Raw genomic sequence first — 23862 nt, forward strand, 5'->3', positions numbered from 1 at the left:
CCGCTTTAACTTCAGAAATGTTATGTAATTTTAGTCAATCTTTGAAAAAAAAATCCTGTTTAAGCTCCAGCATTGGCAGAAATGAGGCTACTAGTGGTTATCCTAGTTACACTGATATCAGGCAGCAATACCTCCTAAATAATAAAACCATTTAAATCTCCCTCCTTTCCAGCTGCACATTATGCTGCTTCCCCACAGTCTGCTGTTTATTTAAGCTGCAAACTTCACAGCCCATACCCTGCACATGAGCTTTGTAGCCAATCACTGTCCTCAGAGATATACAGCAAGTTACTGACCAAGTCACTGGCTTTACATCAGGGGAAGTATGCAAGTTGTGACTAGAGGTGAGCGAATAGGTTTGAAAAACGATGGCCAAACATAAATTTGGCATGAATATGGCACATTCAGATTCTTGATCGGAAGCACAAGCACATTTTTATAATCGGTTACATTTGGTCAAGGTGCAGGAAAATATTTGCATTGCCACTAAAGTATTTTGAGCACTTTGGCTACGATAGTGTTGGTTTATGACGAGTGGGGGGCATGTGTTTGAGGGTAGGCGATGGGGAGAGCAGGAAATCAGAGAGCAGGAAACATCCACAATGTCCAGACACAACTGCTTGTGTCATTGCCTGCCTGCTGAAATCACATTTCTTTCTCCATATAAATAGCGGACATCTTGTGTTAGCGCCATTTTGACGCTGCAGAGAGGCTGCTCCTGACGCTGACAGTGTTAGCAGCTAGATTTTAGGTAGTTAGCTACGAGATTTTCTTACTCAGATAGTTTAGAGACCTGGTGTCTTGTGTGGCTTTGAAATCAACCTTACAGCTGATTTTTTTTTTTCTTGTGCTATTACTGAGGTCCACAGACAAAGCCAGCAGGGCACATATCATAGAAGTGTGTTGTGCACTGCTTCTATTGTGCTCCATGCCCGAGTAGACCTTTCAAAATCCTATTTTTTTTGTAGTTGCTAACACGATGAAGCAAGCTATATCTCACCATGTCATTTATTGGCGATGAAATTCATCTTTGTGCACAGCTGTAGCAGAGTAAAAAAAATATATATATTTTTTTTTCTGTGATAAACGTGATACAGTAGGCTAGATCAGAGTTTGAAATTGTTTGGAGCATGTCTTCTTTGTTATACAGGCCTCATCCACACTGAATCAATTCTGATACTATCGCGATTCAGCATGCCATATTTCACGTTGTCATTTAGTGCTGCTGAAATTCAGCTGTTTGCAGAGCTCGTGCAAAGTAAAAAATCTAATTTCGCTATCCCCCATGGCAGCACCATGGAGAGAGGAGATCCGCCCTTCAGGGACAGGGAACCTACAGATAAAAGGGCGATACCTCTCCCCCGCACGAGTTTGTGTCCTGTCCCTGACAGGAAACTTTCAGTTTTTTGTGGTACCTGAATGAAGACACCGTCTGATGAAGATCCGGGATGAAGATGATCCAGGGCCGGCCAATCCGGGTTCTGGCAGCGGGAAGGCCCCTGCCACGGCTGGTGCGGTGCCTGAAGCCACCACCGCAGGGACTGAGGTGTCTGCAGGGTGAGCGGGGAAAAGCGTGGCCGCCACTCCGGAGAGGACACAGGGGCTTCCAGACAGCGTGTGCCCTGATGATCCAGCAAGATGGCTGCCGCTCCGGAATTGAAGAACTCCTGGGTTCGGCGGGCGCACGCTTGGACAGAGTGCGCCCTAGAGGTGGAGCAAGATGGTCACCGACCCGGAAGAAAAGCTGGGCTTGCAGGTTCCCAGCGGGCACATGCGCAGACAGGGTGGATTTGATTTAAATCTAACTGATTTAAATCACGATTTAAATCACTAGTCAGTAAGGCTTGATTTAAATCAGTGATTTAAATCAAAGTTTCTACCTAAACTAGTTCTTGCTACTTTAACATGCAAGTAGATGAAGATTTTTAGAATCACTTTTTACATTACCTTTTTCTCCCCAGTTTAATGGGATATCATTCATATTTGGACACCACTGTTCTGTTGTACTTAGGAAGGAGAAAAATAATCCTGACCTTAATAACAATTTAAATAGATTTATTCAACTGAAACAATAACAACATTACAGCATAAGTTATTTGCTTAAACAAACATCCATGTTTGTTAACTAATTTGGCTAAACAAAATATATACATATTATAAGAAACTTAGACTGTCAGCCCAGCCGACAAATGAAAAACTTAAATACTACTGTCCGTGCTGTCCTCTGTAGCTCACTTGTTGTCATCTTCATCATCATCTTCTTCTTTGTTCCTATTCATAATCTGGAAAAGAAAAACAAGCTTTCCTGCTTTATTGGGACCCAACCGATTTCTCAATTTAGAATGAATGAGTCCAAAGGAAGAGAATATTCTTTCAACGCCTGCAGAAGAAGCTACTGCTGTTAAAAGTGAAATCATTACTTGAACAGTCTCTAAATCCAAGCGCTTAAGTGACTTCCACCAGTTTACTGGTGTGACCTTCCTTAAAATATCTTCAGCAAACATATATTTCTTGAATGGTTCCCCCTTAGCTCTGAAGTTTATTATAGTTGGCATTAAAGATGGATGCTTGCTGGGTACCCATGTCATAGCTAACTCCTCTTCCTCAGCACTTAGGTTTTGACCCTGATATTGGATATTGACAATATTTGCCAAAAAATGAGCTGGAGTCAGTGCTTGTCCCATTCGTTTGTTTACTGCTTGTAATTTAATTCTGTCCATGTGTAGTTCTGTTTTTAAGTGTTCACTCAGTTCCTTCCAAATTTCAACAGCATCCGCAATAAAACAGCTATTTTTCTGTATTTTGTTTAAAGCTTGAGAGATGGGTTTCAGGAAGCTCAGCATATGTTCAACATTTCTCTTAAGCCCAATGTTGAGGATTTTGGCCGTGACAGTGCCATCTATTTTATCTCGATTTTCTTCACAAAGTGTCATCAGAATAGGCCAGTTTTTGATATATTGCTCAAAACAGTCCACCACAGAGTTCCATCTAACATCTTGTGGGAGCGTTAGCTTGGTTCCACTCATCCTTTTCAGAGCTGCTGCAGCAAAATGATTATTACGGAAGTATTTAGCAATTTCAACAACATTAGCCTTTATTTCTGGAACACTTAAGTCTTTGGCTAAGAGGTGCAACAAATGAGCACTGCAACCATATGTTATTAGCAGCTTTGTATTCCCTCCCTGCTCTTCTAAATCTCTTCTCATCTTGGATACGTTTGCAGCATTGTCAGTGACCAAACCGCGTACTAGACATTTGAATTTTTGTTCACATGTCGTTATAGCTTTTACTGCCACTTGTAAGTATTCTGCTGTTTGTGCATTTCCTGACGTATCAGTTGTTTGTGCAAGGAAGACTTTACCTTCTTCTGTTGTTATACAAGCACATACAATAGGATCATTGTGGACATTACTCCACCCATCAATACTTAGGTTAACAATTTTACCCTCCAGAGCTGTTGCACATTGCTCCATTTCTCTGTCATACACTTGATCCAGCAGTTTCCCTGCAACATCAGCTCTGCTGGGTGGACTGTATCCTGGTCTCAGTGACTGAGCCAACCATATTAATGAAATGTGGGTTCTCAGTCAGACGGAAAGAAGAGTTCGTTGCATAAATAAACTGGGCAATTTTTTCATCAATCAACTCTTTTTCTAATCTGCTAGTTCTTATCACAAACCTATCTATGGTGGTTCCAGGAGGTAAAGGTTTTTTCTTCCTTTTGGGTGATGGTGATATGTGGCTGTGGGTGTCTGATGATGATGCTGCTGCTAATGAAGCACTATCCTGGATGGATAACTCTGAAACTGTAGAACAGGATGATGGTGATCTTGGAGGTGGATAGTTTCCAGAATCCATGAATTCCCCTAAACAAAAAGTCAATGCTGTTATTTTATTGTTTTTACAATTTCTGCTTATTGTACACAACACATCACTGCCCCTGCCCCAAAAGGAATATTTGTTTTTCTTCATAACTGTACCAAATGACAGTAACATGCAGTAATAATAAGAAATATAATTTTTCTCACACATGACAGTTCAGTCTTTAGAAATAGGATTCAATAAAAATGTTTACCAACCTGAAGATCCTGCCTGTTCAGAAGTGTATCTTTGGTCATCTTCATCACCGCACTTCTCATGATGTTGCCTCATTCGCGCCACCAGGCCTTGCATCTCTTTGTTGCATCGTTTGCATTTTGCACGCATGCCTGCCTTACCGATAGGCGAAGGAGCTTCATTAAAATATTCCCAAACTGGGTCTCTTTTACGGCCTGCTGCCATTATAAGGAAAGAATGTAATAAACCTCAGATCGTACACAGAAACAGATCCAGACTTGTCTGTCTGTGGCTATGCTGCAGTATTGTGCTTAAAGTTTCACTTTCATTTTCTTGTCTGCTTGCCCTTCCTCCTCCTCACACTTAGATTCACATTCTTCTTGTGTTGTGCAGATCTATTCCACTCCAAACAATCAGAAACATATTGTATAACTTCTTGGACTTGGCACTGAAGGGGTTGATTCTGTATTCATAGGTTTGTAGAACAGTAGGATTAAGGTCTTTTTCTCAACTCTGTTCATGTTGTAACATTTTTGCCGTGAAGAAGAGGCTGGGACCTCTGCGGAGTCAAATTCAGTTTGACGCTCAGTTTAGGAGCGTCTGTGATAATATAGGAGAGAAACTGCCCACTAATCCTACAGAAACCTCTGGAAGAGCATGGCATTGTGAATGTTACACATATACAGCCTTTATTCTACTGAGTTAAACAACTCCGCTTTATCTCATGATGGAAGAACCTTTGGATGGTAAAATATTTTCCTCAAAAAGCAGTTTATTGAAAAAAATCCGATTTAAATAAAAAAAAAATCTGATTTAAATAAAAAAAATCCAATTTAAATAAAAAAATCCGATTTAAAAAAAAAAAAACATTGATTTTTATCCACCCTGTGCGCAGATGAAACGCTTCCTAAGTGACGTGGCCGCAGTAGGCGGAGGGTTCGGAAGCGATGTGCACAATGGCAAATTTTAAAAAAGTCGGTGAGTAGAGAAGCTATCTGCTGCATGCAGTCTCCTGTGAGTAACCATGGAGGACAGCGACCAGCAGCAACACCTCCACCAGCAGCGGCGGCGGCAACCAGATATGCAGAAAAAGCGTTTCTCTGCTGACAAGTGAAGTGGTCGGTCCAGCAGCCACTCCACACAACGCAGCAGAAATTTCCGGTGTGATGAATCAGTCACCATCTTCGACACGCCTTTTGCAGGATCCAACAAATCCTCCAGAACCAGTACCTGTGGCTGCGTCCGATTGGTGAGTGATCTTCGTGAAAGTTCACCATTGTAACTGGGGTCCCTTATATTCCTTTTTATTAGGGAAGGAAGAGATTGGGAAAAACAAAGCAGAGGTATTGCCTCATGTGTGGAAAAAGCCTTGCCCGTATTGGGATAAGAAGCTTTTCAGCTCTTGTATAGGACAAGTGCTCTGCGAGGAAACCCCAGACTTTGCCTCCGAACTGAGTTCTGCGATCAACACAGAGGTTGAGAGTGTGTTTAGGTCCCTCAGGGAGGGGGGATAAGGTCAAGAGGAAGGAAACTGTAATATGCTCCCTGTCCAATTCCTTTAGCTCCGGGGGCAAGGGATCAGATATGCAAGACTCCTCATCCTTGAATCATGATGAGGGAGGGAGGGAGTCACTGTTTTCCCCTTGATGAGGTAGATACACTGGTAAAAGCAGTAAGATCTACTATGGGGGTGCTGGACCCTTGTCCCGATAAAACAGTTCAGGACATAATGTTTGGGTGATTAGGCCAAAAGAGGCATGAAGTATTTCCCTTAAACGAAAATATTCAGGCCTTAATTTAGAAAGAGTGGGAGAAGCCGAACAGGAAAAACTCGTCTGTACCTTCCGTTAAAAGAAAGTACCCCTTTGAGGAAGAGACTTCCACATCATGGGATAAAGCGCCTAAACTTGATGTCGCGGTGGCCAAGGCCTCTAAAAAATTTGCCCTTCCCTTCGAGGATATGGGAACATTAAAAGACCCCTTGGATAAAAAAGCTGACACCTTCCTTAAAGGGGCTTGGGAATCAGCAGGGGGAAATCTTAGAACAGCTTCAGCAGCTACATGTACCTCCAGATCCCTAATGATATGGGTGGATCAGTTGGAGAAATGGCTGCGGGATGGGGTACCTAGGAATAAAGTACTGGAATCCATTCCCATGATAAGAGGTGCAGCAGCTTTCTTGGCAGACTCATCGGCTGATTGTCAGGCTAACATGTAAATACTCAGCCCTCTCAAACGCAGCCCGTAGAGCTCTATGGCTCAAATGCTGGCCGAGCGATTTACCAACAGAACTCAAGCTATGCTCAATCCCATGTCAGGGTCATTTTTTGTTTGGGGAGACACTGGATGATATCCTGCAAAAAGCTGGGGATAAGAAGAAGGGTTTTCCTAATCTAGCCCCACTATCACTTAAACGGTCCTTTCAGAACAAAACAGTTTTTCGTATAAGACCCTTGAGGGAGCAAAACAGATGGGATGAGGGGAAAAGGAAGGACAGAGGTTTCCTCTTGGGGAATTCTTCCCGAGACAAAAAATTCCTCAAAGTGACGGTTCCCCCAGGGAGGGGATAGATTATCTAATTTCCTTCCGGCCTGGGAAAAAATCTCAACCAGCCTAAGATAATAAACCTGGTCAAATCAGGCCTTCGGATAGACTTTCTTTCCCTCCCTCCTCAAAACTATGTAGTGACTCCCCTGAGGTATTCTCTCCAATTACAAGAGGCCCTGGAATGCAAGGTAATGGACCTGTTAGACAAATCTGTCCTTTGGGAAGTCCCTCATCAGGAAAGGGGGAAGGAATTATACTCCCCTTTATTCCTAGTGTCCAAGCCAGATGGGTCTTACCGGACAATCATAAACTTGCGGAAACTAAATGGCTATGTGAGAAATCAAAAATTCAAGATGGAGCCAATAAAATCGACCATCAAAATACTGTTTCCGAACTGTTTTATAACTGTCTTGGATCTCAGCAACGCTTACTACCACGTCCCCATTCACAAAGCGTCCCAGAAATTCCTCAGACTAGCTGTCTCCATAAAAGGGGAGATAAGAGAATTTTAATACAGAGCCCTCCCCTTCGGAATATTGATAGCTCCTCTTGTATTTACCAAATTAGTAGCAGAAATGATGGCTCATCTGAGGGAACAGGACATTTTGATAGTCCCCTATCTGAACAATTTTTTGATAGCAAGTGACTCGACCCAACACTGCAGAGAGCAGCGGGACAGAGTAATGAATACCCTGGTGAATCTAGGCTGGCTTCTAAACCTGAAGAAGTCGATGCTAGAGCGAAACAGAGTTCAGGAATTCCTGGGATTAATATTGGACTCTCGAGAACAGGAGTGCCACCTCCCAACTCAGAAAAAAGGAAAAATCATAGACCTAGTGTCAAAGGCCTTGCTGAGCCCCTCCATGACATTGAGAAGGGCGATGTTGCTACTGGGTTCCATTTCAGACCTGTTTACCAGCAGTTCAGTGGGCACATCTCCACACAAGGGATCTCCAGTGGGACATATTAAAAAACCAGGCTACATTAAGGGGTCACTTAGAGGGTCACATGTCTCTAAATTCAGCTACTATTCATTCCCTAGTTTGGTGGAGGGACGCCAACAACCTGTCCAAAGGGATCCCCTGGGTAACAAAGATATCTCGGGTAGTTATCACTGATGCAAGCACTACAGGATGGGGAGCTCACCTGGGCAACAGGGTCACTCAGGGGGTATGGAAAGGACGGGAACTCGAGGCGTCTTCAAACCAGAAAGAACTTTGGGCAGTGGGTCATGCTCTACCAGATTTCCTACACATTCTACAGGGTCATCATGTTTGGGTGATTTGGTGGCCTACCTAAACAATCAAGAAGGAGCCAGATCCCGAGCCCTAATGGACATAACCTCCAAGATCTTCACCTCAGCAGAGAGCAATTTTCTAGCCCTTTCCGCATTACACATTCGGGGGGTAGAAAATGAGAAGGCAGACTGTGAGCCGCACCCAATTGAGACAGGGTGAATGGGTCTTAAAACAGTCCGTCTTCAAGCAGGTTGTGGGAATGGGGGGGACCCCAGTCATAGACCTGTTTTCCAATATCAACAACAGAATGGTGGAAACCTTTTGATCTCTAGACCCCAGGGGGGAGCCCTCAGGCCCTAGATGCTTTCAAGATTCCTTGGACACAGTGTCTAGCATATGCCTTTCCCCCAACTATCCTCTTCTCAGCAGTCCTACGGAAGGTCAGGGAGGACAGATTAAGGCTAATAATAATAGCTCCCTTCTGGCCAAAAAGAACTTGGTTCTCCTGGCTGAGGATGTTATCAATCATCGATCCTTGGGTTCTTCCGGAACTCCCGGACCTTCTGTATTAGTGATGGTGTCAATATCCTCCAATCTTGAAAGAGGTGGTTGACGTTCAGGGGGATGCCCCTGCTACCTGTCCACTTCGTAAACTATTTGTTCCAATCAATCTCCATCTTAGGGTCCTCAGTGAACATCATGAAACAGTGTTGGCTGGACATTCTGGGAATAAGGCCACCTCGGACCTACTTACTCAGCGTTTTTGGTGGCCGTTTGCTCATAAGGATGTTTTGGGAGTATGTGGCCGCCTGCAATATCTGTGAGCATTCAAAGACCTCATACTCGTCCGTCAGCAGCTGTCCAACCTCTGGAGATTCCCAGCAGACCTTGGACTAACTTATCAATCGATTTTATTACGGACCTACCCTTGTCTACAAGTAACACTGTAATCCTGGTGGTGGTGAACAGAGTTGACAAAATGTGTCATTTTGTTGCACTATACCAACCTTGCCTAACGCCAAATCTCTGGCTCAAATTTTTGGAAGGGAAATTATTAGACTGCATGGGATTCCTACCAATATTGTTTCTGATCACGGGGTGCAGTTTATCTCCAAATTTTGCAACCGTCTGGGGATCCATTTGTCTTTTTCTTCTGATTTTCACCTGCAGTCTAACGGGCAGACTGAAAGGGTTAATCAGAATTTTGAGACATAACTCAGATGTTTTGTGTCTGAGAATCAGGAAGACTGGGTTACTACTTACCGTTGGCTGAATTTGCAGTAAATAATGGTGGTCAGGAATCATCCGGTAAGTCCCCGTTTTTCGAGGCATATGGGTTCCATCCGCAGTTTAGTTCTTTCAATGGTAATCACCCTTCCGGATTACTGGATAATGAACAGTTTTCATCTTCCATCTCTACCATATGGCAGGGAGCGACTTATATTTAGAACCCATCTTTCTTAAATTATTAGAGTGTGGCTGATTGAAGAAGTGTGGTTAGTCCGGACCTGTGTGTTGGTGACTTGGTATGGCTGTCCTTGAGGAACATTAAGCTGAAACTGGGTCCCAGGTTTATCGGTCCTTTATAGGATCTTAGCCATCGTCAATCCTGTAGCGTTTCGACTTGCTTTACCACCTACCTTTAGAATCCTTAACGTTTTTCACCGTTCTCTCCTCAAAAGGTACGTGGAATCTGCAGTACATTGGCCTCTACCACCTTCTCCTGTCAATATCGATGGTAATCTGGAGTTCCAGATGACAAAAGTCTTAGACTCTCGTCTTGTTTGTCGGTTGCTTCAATACATGGTACATTGGAAGGGGTACGTGTTATGATCCGGTGACCTAGGAGTTGCATGAGAACATTCACTGGAGAAAGTGGCCACTGTACTGACCGCAATCCTGAACTTAACACCGCAACTAGAAGTAGCCGTGGAGTGTACCGAACACACCTAGACACCTCGTCACAGCCGGAGAACTAAATACCCCTAAAGATGGAAATAGGAATACTATCTTGCCTCAGAGAACATCCCCAAAGGAAAGACAGCCCCCCACAAATATTGGCGGTGAGTCGGAGAGGAAAAAACATACACAGGCAGAAAAACAGGATTAGCACAGGAGGCCACTCTAGCTAGATAGGACCGGATAGGACAGAGTTCTGTGCGGTCAGTATAAAAAACCCTTCAAAACATCCACAGCAGAATATGCAAAAACTTCCTACATCTTTACTAAAAGATGTAGGAGCATAAATCTGCAACTCCAGTGAATCCTACAATCAGAGCAGGAATAAAACTGAAACAAGCACACTGGCAGTGTGCCACAGAAACAAAAACCAAACACTTATCTTTGCTGAAATAGGCAGCGAGCAGGAGAAGCCAGAAAGTGATCCAACACTTCACAAGGAACATTGACTACTGGCAAGGGCTAAAGGATCCTGCCCACTTACCGTATATACTCGAGTATAAGCCGACCCGAGTATAAGCCGACCCCCCTAATTTTGCCACAAAAAACTGGGAAAACTTATTGACTCGAGTATAAGCCTAGGGTAGGAAATGCCGCAGCTACCGGTGAATTTCAAAAATAAAAATAGATGCTCCATACCGTTCATTATTGCCCCATGGATGTGCCATAGAAAGCTCTGCCATATAGTGCTCTGCACCGTTCATCATTGCCCCATAGATGTGCCATATAAAGCTGTGCCATATAGTGCACTGCACCGTTCATTATTGCCCCATAGCTGTGCCATATAGTGCTCTGCACCGTTCATTATTGCCCCATAGCTGTGCCATATAGTGCTCTGCGCCGTTCATTATTGCCCCATAGCTGCCATATAGTGCTCTGCGCCGTTCATTATTGCCCCATAGCTGCCATATAGTGCTCTGCGCCATTCAGTATTGCCCCATAGCTGCCATATAGTGCTCTGCGCCATTCAGTATTGCCCCATAGCTGCCATATAGTGCTCTGCACCGTTCATTATTGCCCCATAATGCCATATAGTGCTCTGCGCCGTTCAGTATTGCCCCATAGCTGCCATATAGTGCTCTGCGCCGTTCAGTATTGCCTCATAGCTGCCACATAGTGCTCTGCGCCATTCAGTATTGCCCCATAGCTGTGCCATAGAAATCTGTGCCATTGCTGCCGCTGCTGCTGCAATAAAAAAAAACGCCATACTCACCCCTCTTTTGCTTGCAGCTCCCAGCGTCCGGTCCCGGCGTCTCTCCGCTCTGACAGATCAGGCAGAGGGCGCCGCGCACACTATATGCGTCATCGCGCCCTCTGACCTGCACAGTCAGAGCGGAGAGACACGAAGATGGAGCGGCGCCCGGCGGCTGGAACGCGGACAGGTGAATATTACATACTTACCTGGTCCCGGCGTCCGGCTCCTTCTCCCGGACAGCTGGTCTTCGGTGCCGCAGCTTCTTCCTCTATCAGCGGTCACCGTTACCGCTGATTAGAGAAATGAATAGGCGGCTCCATCCCTATGGGAGGTGGAGCCGCGTATTCATTTCTCTAATGAGCTGTCCCACGTGACCGCTGACAGGAAGAGCTGCAGCACCGAAGACCGTGGGACGGCAGGGGGAGCGCCAGGATCGCTGGGACTAGGTAAGTGTGCCTCAGCACCCTCACCCGCCGACCCCACCGCTACCGTGACTCGAGTATAAGCCGAGAGGGGCACTTTCAGCCCAAAATTTTGGGCTGAAAATCTCGGCTTATACTCGAGTATATACGGTAAATATCCCAGTCAGAATTGTAATCATCCGATACACCTGGCCAGGTCTGTGACTCAGAGACAACTGCATTCCCACCTACAACCACTGGAGGGAACCCAAGAGCAGAATTCACAACAGGTACGGTCCTGAGGAGAGTATGTGGGTACCAGCTTCTGACGTCCATGCGGCCAGACTGGTTTGGGCTTTTCATGTTGCATACCCGGATAAACCTGGTCCTGAGGTTCCAGAGGTCCCACTTGGAAGAGAGGGTACTGTCACGGGGTTACCGCAACGGAGTGGAGCCAGAAGACCGCTGTGTCTGGTTGCTCTTACTGCGCTGAGGAGAAGCCCTTCAGTGTGTTAAATGTATTTATTTCTTCCTGCAGAACAGGATTTAATTGGCCATATTGGAATACTCCTACATGCAGCTGTGCTCGGTTAGTCACTTTTTCCCCCTATAAAATCTGGGCTCAAGTCATCGTCAGAGTTAGCAATAGCTACATGATCTTGGAGTGTGAGAAGTTGGTGTTGTGATGGAGAGCTGGAGGAATTTATTAGCAACTGTTGTCTGGTTTTTATACTTGGAAAGTCCTTATCCTTCCTCGTTTTACTTTCTTTCCCCTCCCTACACACCCTGGTATGGAATACCTCTGTTATATGTGAGTGTATATTTTGTGTGTGTGTGGAGTTTTCAGTTTACCCTTGTCTTAGTTACACAAAATCTACACAACATAATGATGAAAAGGGTCCCAGAGTATGTAGAAAAATACAATTTATTCATTAAAGTAGCCAATAGGCCAAAATCCAAAGTGCAAGAAAGAAATGTGTAATAGGTTTAACATACAATATGGGACATTGTAAAAGTAAGAACGCGCATAGGACATTTGGAAAAGAATGAGGAAAAGAACATGACCTCATAGATGGGCAAAAAGATATTTAGCCATATAAACCCATAAAGGAAAGGGTTAATTACAATTAAAGCCCTAATGTGCCCTACCTCGGGGCCACAGTAAGTACATGCCGCACCATGCATAATATAGGAGGACCACCTGAAATAAATGTAGAACCATAATTACCAAACAATACCGGCGTTCCGGGACACAATAATACCAATGACGCAGCGCGTCCGCCCTGACGCGCGTTTCGGACCTTCCTTCCAAGGGGGTCTGCATTACCATACGATATCTCATTTTTTATACCTTCATCGCAGCAGTGTGAGCTGGCACAGCGTCGCCACGAGACCAGAAGCTGAGGGCCCGACCGGAACTGACGCGCACATTCCCCAGGCAACAGCGACAGCGTCGGCGTCACGTGATGGCAAGTCCTGAAGGACACCGCTCGCCACCGAAAGCCGCCCAGGGGCGCATAGATATGAGGGACCGAAATTAACCCTTTCCTTTATGGGTTTATATGGCTAAATATCTATTATGTTGTGTAGATTTTGTGTGCTAAGATATTGATGGGGTATTGATAGTCCTTTTTGCACACACAGGGACCTGATTGTCTATCAGGATCTGCTGTTCTAACATGTGGCTCTGTTCTTAGTTACCCTGTCTGTCGGGTTGGTGTACTGCGGTACACAGTAGCGCCTCTTTCCTGGGTGGGTGAAGGGGACAGACAAAGGGCTGTTCTAGGAGATAAGGCAAGGGCGGAGGCCCCGGCATCTTCGCCATCTGAAGTATCCCGGGGAGCAGGGTGAGCTAGGGCACCCCCAAGTGTTAGGGCCAGGAAAGGTGCTCTCCGGTCCCATGTCCCGAATCAGTCGAATTGTGAAAATACCACTGTATAGTAAGTAATAAATGTAACAAACTTCCCCACTCTAAAGCCAAATTAAAAATACACAGTACACCCAAGAAATATAAAAGAATAGTGGCTTATTATAATCTATATAGAATAATAACCAAAACCATCAGGGCGTGCTGTGAAGAGATACAGTGGAGAAACCACTGCGAAAGGAGAACCAACACCAACGTAATATACCATGGGACAAAGTATACACAATTTAAACCAAGGCAGGGAATATGGAAAATATATGGCTTTATTAATAGGGTGCCTATGATTACATATCACAAAAGTAAAAATAAATCAATACATTAAACAAGCAAAAATTACATAAAATAAATAAATAAAATGCGTACACTGACAGATTATAACAAAAGGGGGCTATATATATTTATCTTTATAGCAATAGAACCACCAACAGGATAAAATATAGGACTCCAAAGATCGGATATATAATGTAGCAGCACCAGAAGTTCACAAGAAAAATTATATGAAATTTATATATAAAAAAATAATACAATAAATAATCCTAAGAGACATAGGGATAGATTCTGTATTTATTGTATAAAAAATATAATATATGTGGGGAGAAGAAAAAATATATATATAAGTCCACAACTAATGAATTAAGTATGTGTGGAGTAAAGTGACAAGTGTAACTGAAACCAATAAGAAAAGTGCTCACAATAGATCAATAAAATAAATTACTGGCTGGTCATAATCGCACTACAGCCTAAGTGTAAAAAAAGAGGGGAAAAAAATACATATAGTGAATTACAAATATTGTGTATAAAAAATATATAATAAAATAAGTTCCATACGTGTGCCTCACAACGTGATGTGCAAATATGCCAACTAAAGTGATATGGTGCAAAGCAAAGACAAGGAGCCAATAGAACTAAAGCCACACTACTCCTATTAGGCTCAATCAGGGACTATTAATGGGGCTATATATATTTATCTTTATAGCAATAGAACCACCAACAGGATAAAATATAGGACTCCAAAGATCGGATATATAATGTAGCAGCACCAGAAGTTCACAAGAAAAATTATATGAAATTTATATATAAAAAAATAATACAATAAATAATCCTAAGAGACATAGGGATAGACTCTGTATTTATTGTATAAAAAATATAATATATGTGGGGAGAAGAAAAAATATATATATAAGTCCACAACTAATGAATTAAGTATGTGTGGAGTAAAGTGACAAGTGTAACTGAAACCAATAAGAAAAGTGCTCACAATAGATCAATAAAATAAATTACTGGCTGGTCATAATCGCACTACAGCCTAAGTGTAAAAAAAGAGGGGAAAAAAATACATATAGTGAATTACAAATATTGTGTATAAAAAATATATAATAAAATAAGTTCCATATGTGTGCCTCACAACGTGATGTGCAAATATGCCAACTAAAGTGATATGGTGCAAAGCAAAGACAAGGAGCCAATAGAACTAAAGCCACACTACTCCTATTAGGCTCAATCAGGGACTATTAATGGGCTGAGTGGGAAAAACTCCAACCGGAGTTTGTAAATGTATAAAGTGCACCTGTTCAGTCTAATCACTAAAATAGCATGGTGCCCATAAACAGAGACTAAGGAAAGAAGATACATTCCGAAACGCGCGTCGGGTCAGCGCGCGCACTGGCAGTAACCACCTCAGGTACATAGCTATTTTTAATGAGGCACCAGGAGCTTAGTCTCTGTTTATGGGCACCATGCTATTTTAGTGATTAGACTGCACAGGTGCACTTTATACATTTACAAACTCCGGTTGGAGTTTTTCCCACTCAGCCCATTAATAGTCCCTGATTGAGCCTAATAGGAGTAGTGTGGCTTTAGTTCTATTGGCTCCTTGTCTTTGCTTTGCACCATATCACTTTAGTTGGCATATTTGCACATCACGTTGTGAGGCACACGTATGGAACTTATTTTATTATATATTTTTTATACACAATATTTGTAATTCACTATATGTATTTTTTCCCCTCTTTTTTTACACTTAGGCTGTAGTGCGATTATGACCAGCCAGTAATTTATTTTATTGATCTATTGTGAGCACTTTTCTTATTGGTTTCAGTTACACTTGTCACTTTACTCCACACATACTTAATTCATTAGTTGTGGACTTATATATATATTTTTTCTTCTCCCCACATATATTATATTTTTTATACAATAAATACAGAGTCTATCCCCATGTCTCTTAGGATTATTTATTGTATTATTTTTTTATATATAAATTTCATATAATTTTTCTTGTGAACTTCTGGTGCTGCTACATTATATATCCGATCTTTGGAGTTCTATATTTTATCCTGTTGGTGGTTCTATTGCTATAAAGATAAATATATATAGCCCCCTTTTGTTATAATCTGTCAGTGTACGCATTTTATTTATTTATTTTATGTAATTTTTGCTTGTTTAATGTATTGATTTATTTTTACTTTTGTGATATGTAATCATAGGCACCCTATTAATAAAGCCATATATTTTCCATATTCCCTGCCTTGGTTTAAATTGTGTATACTTTGTCCCATGGTATATTACGTTGGTGTTGGTTCCCCACTCTAAAGCCGAATTGGAAGCAAAAACAACACTGAGCAACACAACTGAGCTGAAATCGGCCAAAGACATGGAATAATTACCCAATGGAGATTGTGAGTTGCAGGCTTTTTAATGGTAATGTTACTGAAGACAGATCTTCCTGTAGTTTTCTGTCTTTAGCAGCAGGTTGCTCTCGGCTGGCAAGTTTCTGCAGCTAGTGTATAGTTTGCTTTTCTCATTGCGGAATCTGAATACATATTAAAGGATGATGTATATTAAAGTTATCATGTCATTAGGTTCATACTGCCCAAATCATGGGTAGCATGGATCAGAGCCTGGCTTCAAGATTGTAGTAAGGTATCTTTTACTGCAGCATTTCAGAGAAAAACTGCCGCATCGGATTTGTCTCGTCTGTCCCAATGGTTCCCGGTCGGCTTTTCAAACTATATTTCCTCTAAAACACAACTACATTTCAGAGTAAAACATACCTGGCTTCAGTCACACAGCCAGGCTCTAATTCATGCTGCCGTTGGTTTGGGCAGCATTAATCTAATGACAGGTTCCCTTTAACGACTATAATATATTTTTCACTATTAAGGTACGACAACCACCACTTAAGCGCCTCAGATTGCGAGGCGATTGGTCAGATACAGGACCCAGATCAAGACCTGAAAGTGAACGAGAAAGAGATGGTATGTATAACATTTTGTTATCTACTAGGTTTAACATTTTTGCCAATACATAGTTCTGCTGTTTGGGAAGTTTTTTTTGGTTTGACTTTCAACATTTTTTTGTTAAAAACCTTAATTTCTTCTGGCCACTGTCAATTTTTGTTTTTGATTTTAGTTTGTAATTTTCGAAGATCCATAACGTTTAAATTTTTCATTTGTGAAAGCTGTGTGAGGGCTTGTTTTTTTTTTTTCTTTTGAGTTATGTCTTTGAATGACGTCATACATTTACTATACAATTGATAGAGCTGTGCGAGAGCTTGTATTTTGTATGGAGAGCTGACATCTTTATAAATACCATTTTGATTGCTTTTTATTGTATTTCTGTCTGGATGTGTATAAATGCATTTTTTAAATTTTCTTTTTGAGGATTTAGCATACAGGTCAATTAATTTTATAATTTGATAGATCAGACTTTTACATACCCATCAATAGCAAATATATTTATTATTTTTATATTGGCAAAAGGGGGGGATGATTACATTGTTTCAATATTTTTATTAACTTTTTTTTTCACTGCTTTAGTCCCATGCTGGGATTTGAACCTGCAAACTTATAATATATTCTATAATAGTACAGTATTGGGGTGTGTAGAGATAATGACATGATGTTTGAAAAGCAATTGTCTACTTCTCGATAACCTACTGTGAGTATGTTGGCGTAAAGTTGGAACAGCTGAAGGATGATATAACTGCATTATAAGATTATACAAGGTTTGCTTACTTTTATTGTGTAGATGGCTATAGGTTTTTGTAGAGCACCACTCCACAGAAGGCTGCAATTTACAGTATACTGTAATACTGCAGTATGTACCATAAGCAATTAAACGATCGCAGGTTCAAGTAAAACAAGTTTTCTTTTTTTAATATATATATAAATTTTAATAATTACATCCCCTAGTAAAAATAATGAAAAAAATGAATATATATTTGGTATCGCCACTTCCAAAAAAGTTCAGGTTATTCCAATTAAAAATGAATTGTCCCACACGGTAAATGTTGTAAAGCGAAAACAAAGAAAAAAACAAACAAAATGCCTGAATTGTGTTGAGTCACAACCCAAAGATCAAAACGTCATATGTGCCTCAAAATAATATTGATGAAAATGTCAGCTCCCCAGCTTCTGAATTTTTTTTACGGTGAAAAAACTATCTATGCAAATTTGGGAATGCCATATTCATACTGGTGTGAAGAATAATCCTACAATGTTATTTTCCCAGGACGTCCCTCCTGACAGCACCACCAGGTGGTTGTCCTTCATATCCTTGATAGGGACAGGAAACACAGAAGAGGTTAAATAGCCCCTCCCCACCTCCACCCTTCAGTATTTTTCCTGTCCCTATCAGGGACAGACGCAGGAAGAGGAGCACAGGACGTGCGAAGATATAGGTTACCTGGGCTCCAGCTCCTGCAGCGGGTTTGGGGAAAAGGGCGAGATGGTATGCCCTCAATACCGCTGATACCGCGAGAGGTCCCTCAGCGGTCAGTAGAGTGGGTGCTCCCAAATTCAGCCACATTCCCTTCGAGGACACTGGGCTGCAGCTGCTGCGCGGCGCCCTATGGGCGGGCGCCCGCGATGCTTGTTCTGGCGATGCGGCGCCACTGCAGGTGGCTGGGAAGTTGCCACTCGCCGGGTCGGCGGCTCCCTCCAGTGCGGCGCCATGACACCAAAAGTCGCGTGGTGATGACTTTTGGGAGCAGCACTGAATGGGCCGGTGGGCGCTCCAGGAGTGGGCGCAGCTGCCAAGCAAAGATCCAGTATCCAGGGTGCGTTCCACGCGGTGCATGCGCTGTCAGAAGCGACAGCAGGATCCAAACGAGCAGCAGCTGTGATCGGAAGGAGGACAATTCAGATGTCTTAATGTCGGGTAAGACAGACTATTTAAGACCGACAGCTGACCGCACACACTGACCCAGTAAAATGAAGAGTGCTAGCCGTCCTGACGTCCAGTCCGAATCTCCCTTGGACCACGTGAGTGAGCTACAATAGCATCTTCCAAGGCAGTCTATACACAGGTACAGTAGCTATAGGACCTTTCTTTTCTGTTTTTTCTAGGATAAGGAAATGACTAAGCGCTCCACAACAGCGGTCAAGAGAAAATCTAATAAGTGCCCATTATGTGCCACAAGACTTCCAGATGTATATAAAAAAAGCTGTGCGAGTCATGCATCGCCAAGCTGCTCAAACAAGAGCAATCATCCTTATTGGATAATATACGCACCATGATCAGAGAAGAGGTTCAGGCCACTATAGCCACTACTGAACCGCCCCAGGTTCCTTTGCCTAAGATACCCAGATGGAACATGGATCCAAGCTCCGAGAAATGAGAAGTATCGGGCTACACTGATCTAGACTCAGCGGAAGGCACATCTTCCTCTGTACTTCTTTCCGGTGATCGGAAGAGATATTTATTTTCTTCCGAAGACACGGACACCCTGTTATAGGCAGTCCGAAACACCATGAAAGTGGAAGAAGCCACGGAGCCAATGACAGTCCAGGACGAAATGTTCGGAGTACTTAGGGCTCGAAGAGATAGGGTCTTCCCCATGAATAATCACATATCAGCCATGATATTAGAGGAATGGGAAGATGTGGGCAAGAAACTTATATTCCCAAAGACTTTAAATTCGGACTTCCCTTTAATCCGGAGGATACGAAGACGTGGGAAACTGTTCTGAAAATTGACATACCAGTAGCCAGAGTGTCACAGAAGACAGCCATCGCATTCGAAGATTCCTCAGGCCTTAAGGACCTGATGGACAGAAGAGCGGAGGACCTCCTTAAAAAAAATCATGGGAAGCTTCAGCAGCAATTATGAAGGCTAATGTAGCGGCGACCTCAGTAGCAAGGTCAATGTGTATATGGCTTGAAGAATTGGAAACCCAAATAAAAAATAAAACTCCCCGAGAGGAAATATTAAGATCCTTACCACTGCTGAAGATGGCAACTGATTTCATGGCAGATGCCTCGGCGGAGTCAGTCCGCTTTGCAGCTAGGGGCAATGCATTGTCTAATGCTGCAATGCGTGCGGTATGGTTAAGGTCATGGTCAGGAGACACTCAATCCAAAAATAAACTTTGCTCAATCCCATTTTCTGGTCTCCATGTATTTGGCCCAGTATTGGATCATTTACTGGACAAAGCATCTGATAAAAAAAGGGCTTCCCAGAACAGAAACAAAACAAAAAACCAGTGTTCCGGAGGCCCCGATTCAATCCAAGGCAGGATTATAGTGGTAAGGGTAAAACCGGAAGGTGGAGCTACCCTAAAGGCGGCAGGGGTAGAGGCTCCTTTCGTGACCAAGGGACCGGGTCAGGTAAACAATTATGGCAGGCGCATTGCAGGAAGACTTCAACGGTTCATGGAAGGATGGCAGGGTATTACCCAAAACCGTTGGATACTCCAAACAGTCTCTCAAGGGTACAAAATAAAATTTACTCAAATACCCCTGAGAAGATATTGTCTGACCCGCAGCCAATCTCCCGAGGTCCATCAAAGACTTTTAGAAGACATGCAAGAACTCGTACAAATAGGAGCCATAGTTCCGGTACCCCTGTCGGAACAACTCTGTGGCCACTATTCCAGTCTCTTTTCTATAAAAAATAGCCAGGAGGCGAGTACCGGACCATAATAAACTTAAAACCCTGAACCAGTGGGTCCTTTACAAACGCTTCAAAATGGAGACCATCAGATCCGTCATACCATTAATAAAGAAAGATTCAGTAATCTGCACAATGGATCTCAAAAGCGCATATTATCATATGCCTATTCATCCCCTACACCAGAAATACCTCAGGTTCGCTATAAAAGACCGAGGGAAAATTCTTCATTTCCAATTTCGGTGTCTGCCATTTGGACTCTCATCAGCTCCGAGCCTCTTTACAAAACTCATGACAGAGGCAATGGATTTCCTACGGACAAAAAATATCCTTATAGTGCCGTACTTGGATGACCTGTTGTTGGTGGCAGACTCACGACAGCAGATGGAAGAGTGTCTAAAAGACACTGTGTCGCTTCTAGAAACCCTAGGATGGGTAATAAATCTAAAAAAGTCGAGTCTAGAAGCAGAAAAGAGGAAAACCTTCTTGGGGGTCCTTCTGGACTCAGAGAAAGAGTATTCATTTCTTACAGCTCTCAAACAGCTAGCCTTCTCACAAGAAGCTCAGATGTTGGGGAAAAGACAGTACACCACTATCAAAAAGGCCATGAGACTACTGGGCCTGATGACCTCATGCATTCCGTGCGTCCAGTGGAGCCAGTTCCACTCAAGGGGATTACAGCGAGACATACTTGCCAGATGGGACGGAAAACAGACGACATTGGACGACAAAATATCCTTATCCATAGAAGGAAGACGCTTCCTGTCCTGGTGGATCAACATCTCAAATCTGCAGCAGGGCAAACCCTGGCGAGTGTCTCCATGCATAAATATAACTACGGACGCAAGTCTCAGCGGCTGGGGAGCTCATATAGAAGGTCGTTATCTTCAGGGATCATGGCCCTTATGGATAAGCGACAGCTGCTCAAACTTCAGAGAACTCAGAGCAGTTTGGGAAGCACTGAGCAGATCTCAGCAACAGCTCACCGACCTTCACGTCAGAATATTCCCTGACAATTCAACTACAGTCTCTTTCATCCTACATCAAGGATGTTCAAGACAGCGTCATCTTCAACACCTAACAAACATAATATTCTCTTGGGCAGAACTCAATGTAAGATCCCTAACGGCGGTACATTTGAAGGGCGAAATAAACCAGGTGGCAGATTTTCTCAGCGGGAAGAAAATCCAACCCACAGAGTGGGTCTTAAATCAAGAAGTCTTTTCACATCATACCGACATCTGGGGCTTCCCACAGATAGATTTATTTGCTTCAAGGATAAATTCAAAAACAAGACGCTTCTTTTCACTACATCCAGGAGACAACTCGACAGCAGTGGATGCCTTAGCCCAGGATTGGGATATGGAACTGGCTTATGCCTTCCCTCCACTGCCCTTAATTCCGAGAGTTCTATGGAAGATTCAGGAGAGTCTGACAACTGTTATTCTAATAGCGACGTACTGGCCCAGGAGAAGCTGGTTTCCAGTACTAAAGCAGATGGCGGTGGAAGATCCATTCCTTCTACCACTGCAACAAAATCTCCTGACCTAGGGCCCTCTTGTTCATCACAATCTAGAATTCCTACAGCTTTCAGCCTGGATCTTGAGGAAATGCTAAAATTGAGAGGCCTCTCGGAATCAGTCATATCTACCTTACAAAAGAGTAGGAAGCCAGTCACTTCAGCCATATATCCTAAAGTCTGGAAAAAATTCTGCTCATATTGTACAGGCCCAATTTCCCTTAAACAGGGACCTGATATTCCTCAAATCTTAGATTTTCTTCAGGCTGGCTTTGACAAGGGTCTAAAGCCTGGGACCCTAAAAGTACAAATCTCGGCTCTGAGCTCCTCCTTTGATTACCCGCTGGCAGAACACCCTTGGGTGGTAAGGTTTATTAGAGCCACTCAACGTATTAGACCTACAATACGTAGTTCCGTCCCTCCTTGGGACCTAAATTTAGTCCTGAATAATTTACGGGAAAATCCTTACGAACCCCTAGATCAGGCAGATCTCAGATCAGTAACCCTTAAAACAGTGTTTCTGGTGGCAATAACCTCAGCCAGACGTATAGGGGAAATTCAAGCCCTTTCCATGAAAGACCCATATCTAAGGATACAGGACGACTGTATCATTCTTAAGCTAGATCCGGCTTTCCTTCCAAAGGTAGTAACTGACTTTCATAGGAGCCTGGAAATAATACTGCCCACCTTCTGTCAGGACTATAAAAACGAAAAAGAACGTGCACTCCATTCTCTGGATGTTAAAAGAACAGTCCTACAATACCTGAAACTCACAGAAGGCTGGAGACTAGATTCAAATCTCTTCGTCCAGATGGCAGGGAAAAATAGAGGAAGGAAGACATCAAAAGCCACCTTAGCTAGGTGGATAAAACTGGCCATTTCCACAGCATACTCCTCGGCAGGAAAAATTCCGCCAGAAGGCCTTCTTGGGCAGAGAGTGCAGGGGGCTTCGGATCAAATTTGCAGGGCTGCAACTTGGTCCAAAATAGATACTTTTTGTAGACATTACAAACTGGACGTTTTGTCAAACCAACAGACGGCCTTTGGGAGGAAAGTCCTCCAAGCAGTAATCCCACCCTAATGGTACTTATTTGGTACTTCTCCTGGCGGTGCTGTCAGGAGGGACGTCCTGGGAAAGTAGGAATTAGTCCTACCGGTAATGTTATTTCCAGGAGTCCATCCTGACAGCACCCCTTATATTCCCTCCCGTATATTTCCTATCTGATGTGGTGTAAAACATTTGTAATGTAAATTTAATAAAATGGCGTTGCATCCATCCTGGTGTGGTACTTGGAAAAGACACTGAAGGGTGGAGGTGGGGAGGGGCTGTTTGACCTCTTCTGTGTTTCCTGTCCCTATCAAGGATATGAAGGACAACCTACTGGTGGTGCTGTCAGGATGGACTCCTGGAAATTACATTACAGGTAGGACAAATTCCTACTTTTACCATACGATGGATGACCTGAACTGAAAGGAGGAATTGCATTTATTTTTTCCATTTTAGCCCACTTTTAAAAGCTATGTCGTCAAAAATATATAAAATATATGGCTCTTGGAAGAAAAGGAGGTAAAAATATGAAAAAGCAAAAGTATAAAATTGCCTGATATGTAAAGGTTTAACCCCTCCACCCCGAAGCCTGTTTTCACCTTCCTGACCAGGCCAAATTTTACAATTCTGACCGCTGTCACTTTGAGTTCGTAACTCTGGAACACTTCCATGGATCCCACTGATTCTGAGTTTCTTTTCTGGTGACATATTGTACTTCATGCTAGTGGTAAAATTTCTTTGATATGACTTGCGTTTATTTGTAATAAAAAACAAAATAGAAATTTGGCAACAATTTAGAAAATTTCACAATTTTCAAACTTTTAAAAAATGTTATGCCCTTAAATGAGAGAGTCATATCGCATAAAATAGTTAATAAATAACATTTCCCAAATGTCTACTTTACATTAGCCCAATCTTTGAAACATTTTTTTTTTGTTACGAAGTTCTAAGGGTTAAAAGTTGACCAGCAATTTCTAATTTTTACAACAAAAACATTTTTTTAAGGACAACCTCACGTTTGAAGTGACTTTGGGGTGCCTATGTGGCAGAAAATACCCAAAAGTGACACCATTCTAAAAAC

At 42.8% G+C, this 23862-nt stretch overlaps 1 protein-coding gene across 7 annotated transcripts in view; it reads left to right on the forward strand.

Moving 5' to 3' along the window:
- The window catches only part of DCAF6 (DDB1 and CUL4 associated factor 6), a 600095-nt gene that overhangs the window by 201017 nt on the left and 375216 nt on the right, over positions 1-23862 (forward strand). For all 7 annotated transcript variants that reach the window (XM_069756622.1, XM_069756618.1, XM_069756619.1 and 4 more), the window contains one exon: positions 16487-16580. In XM_069756622.1, coding sequence (XP_069612723.1) covers positions 16487-16580 — 94 coding nt within the window. The remainder of the gene's footprint in view (positions 1-16486; positions 16581-23862) is intronic.

This window comes from Ranitomeya imitator, chromosome 3 (assembly GCF_032444005.1).
Source record: "Ranitomeya imitator isolate aRanImi1 chromosome 3, aRanImi1.pri, whole genome shotgun sequence".
Classification (NCBI taxonomy): domain Eukaryota; kingdom Metazoa; phylum Chordata; class Amphibia; order Anura; family Dendrobatidae; genus Ranitomeya; species Ranitomeya imitator.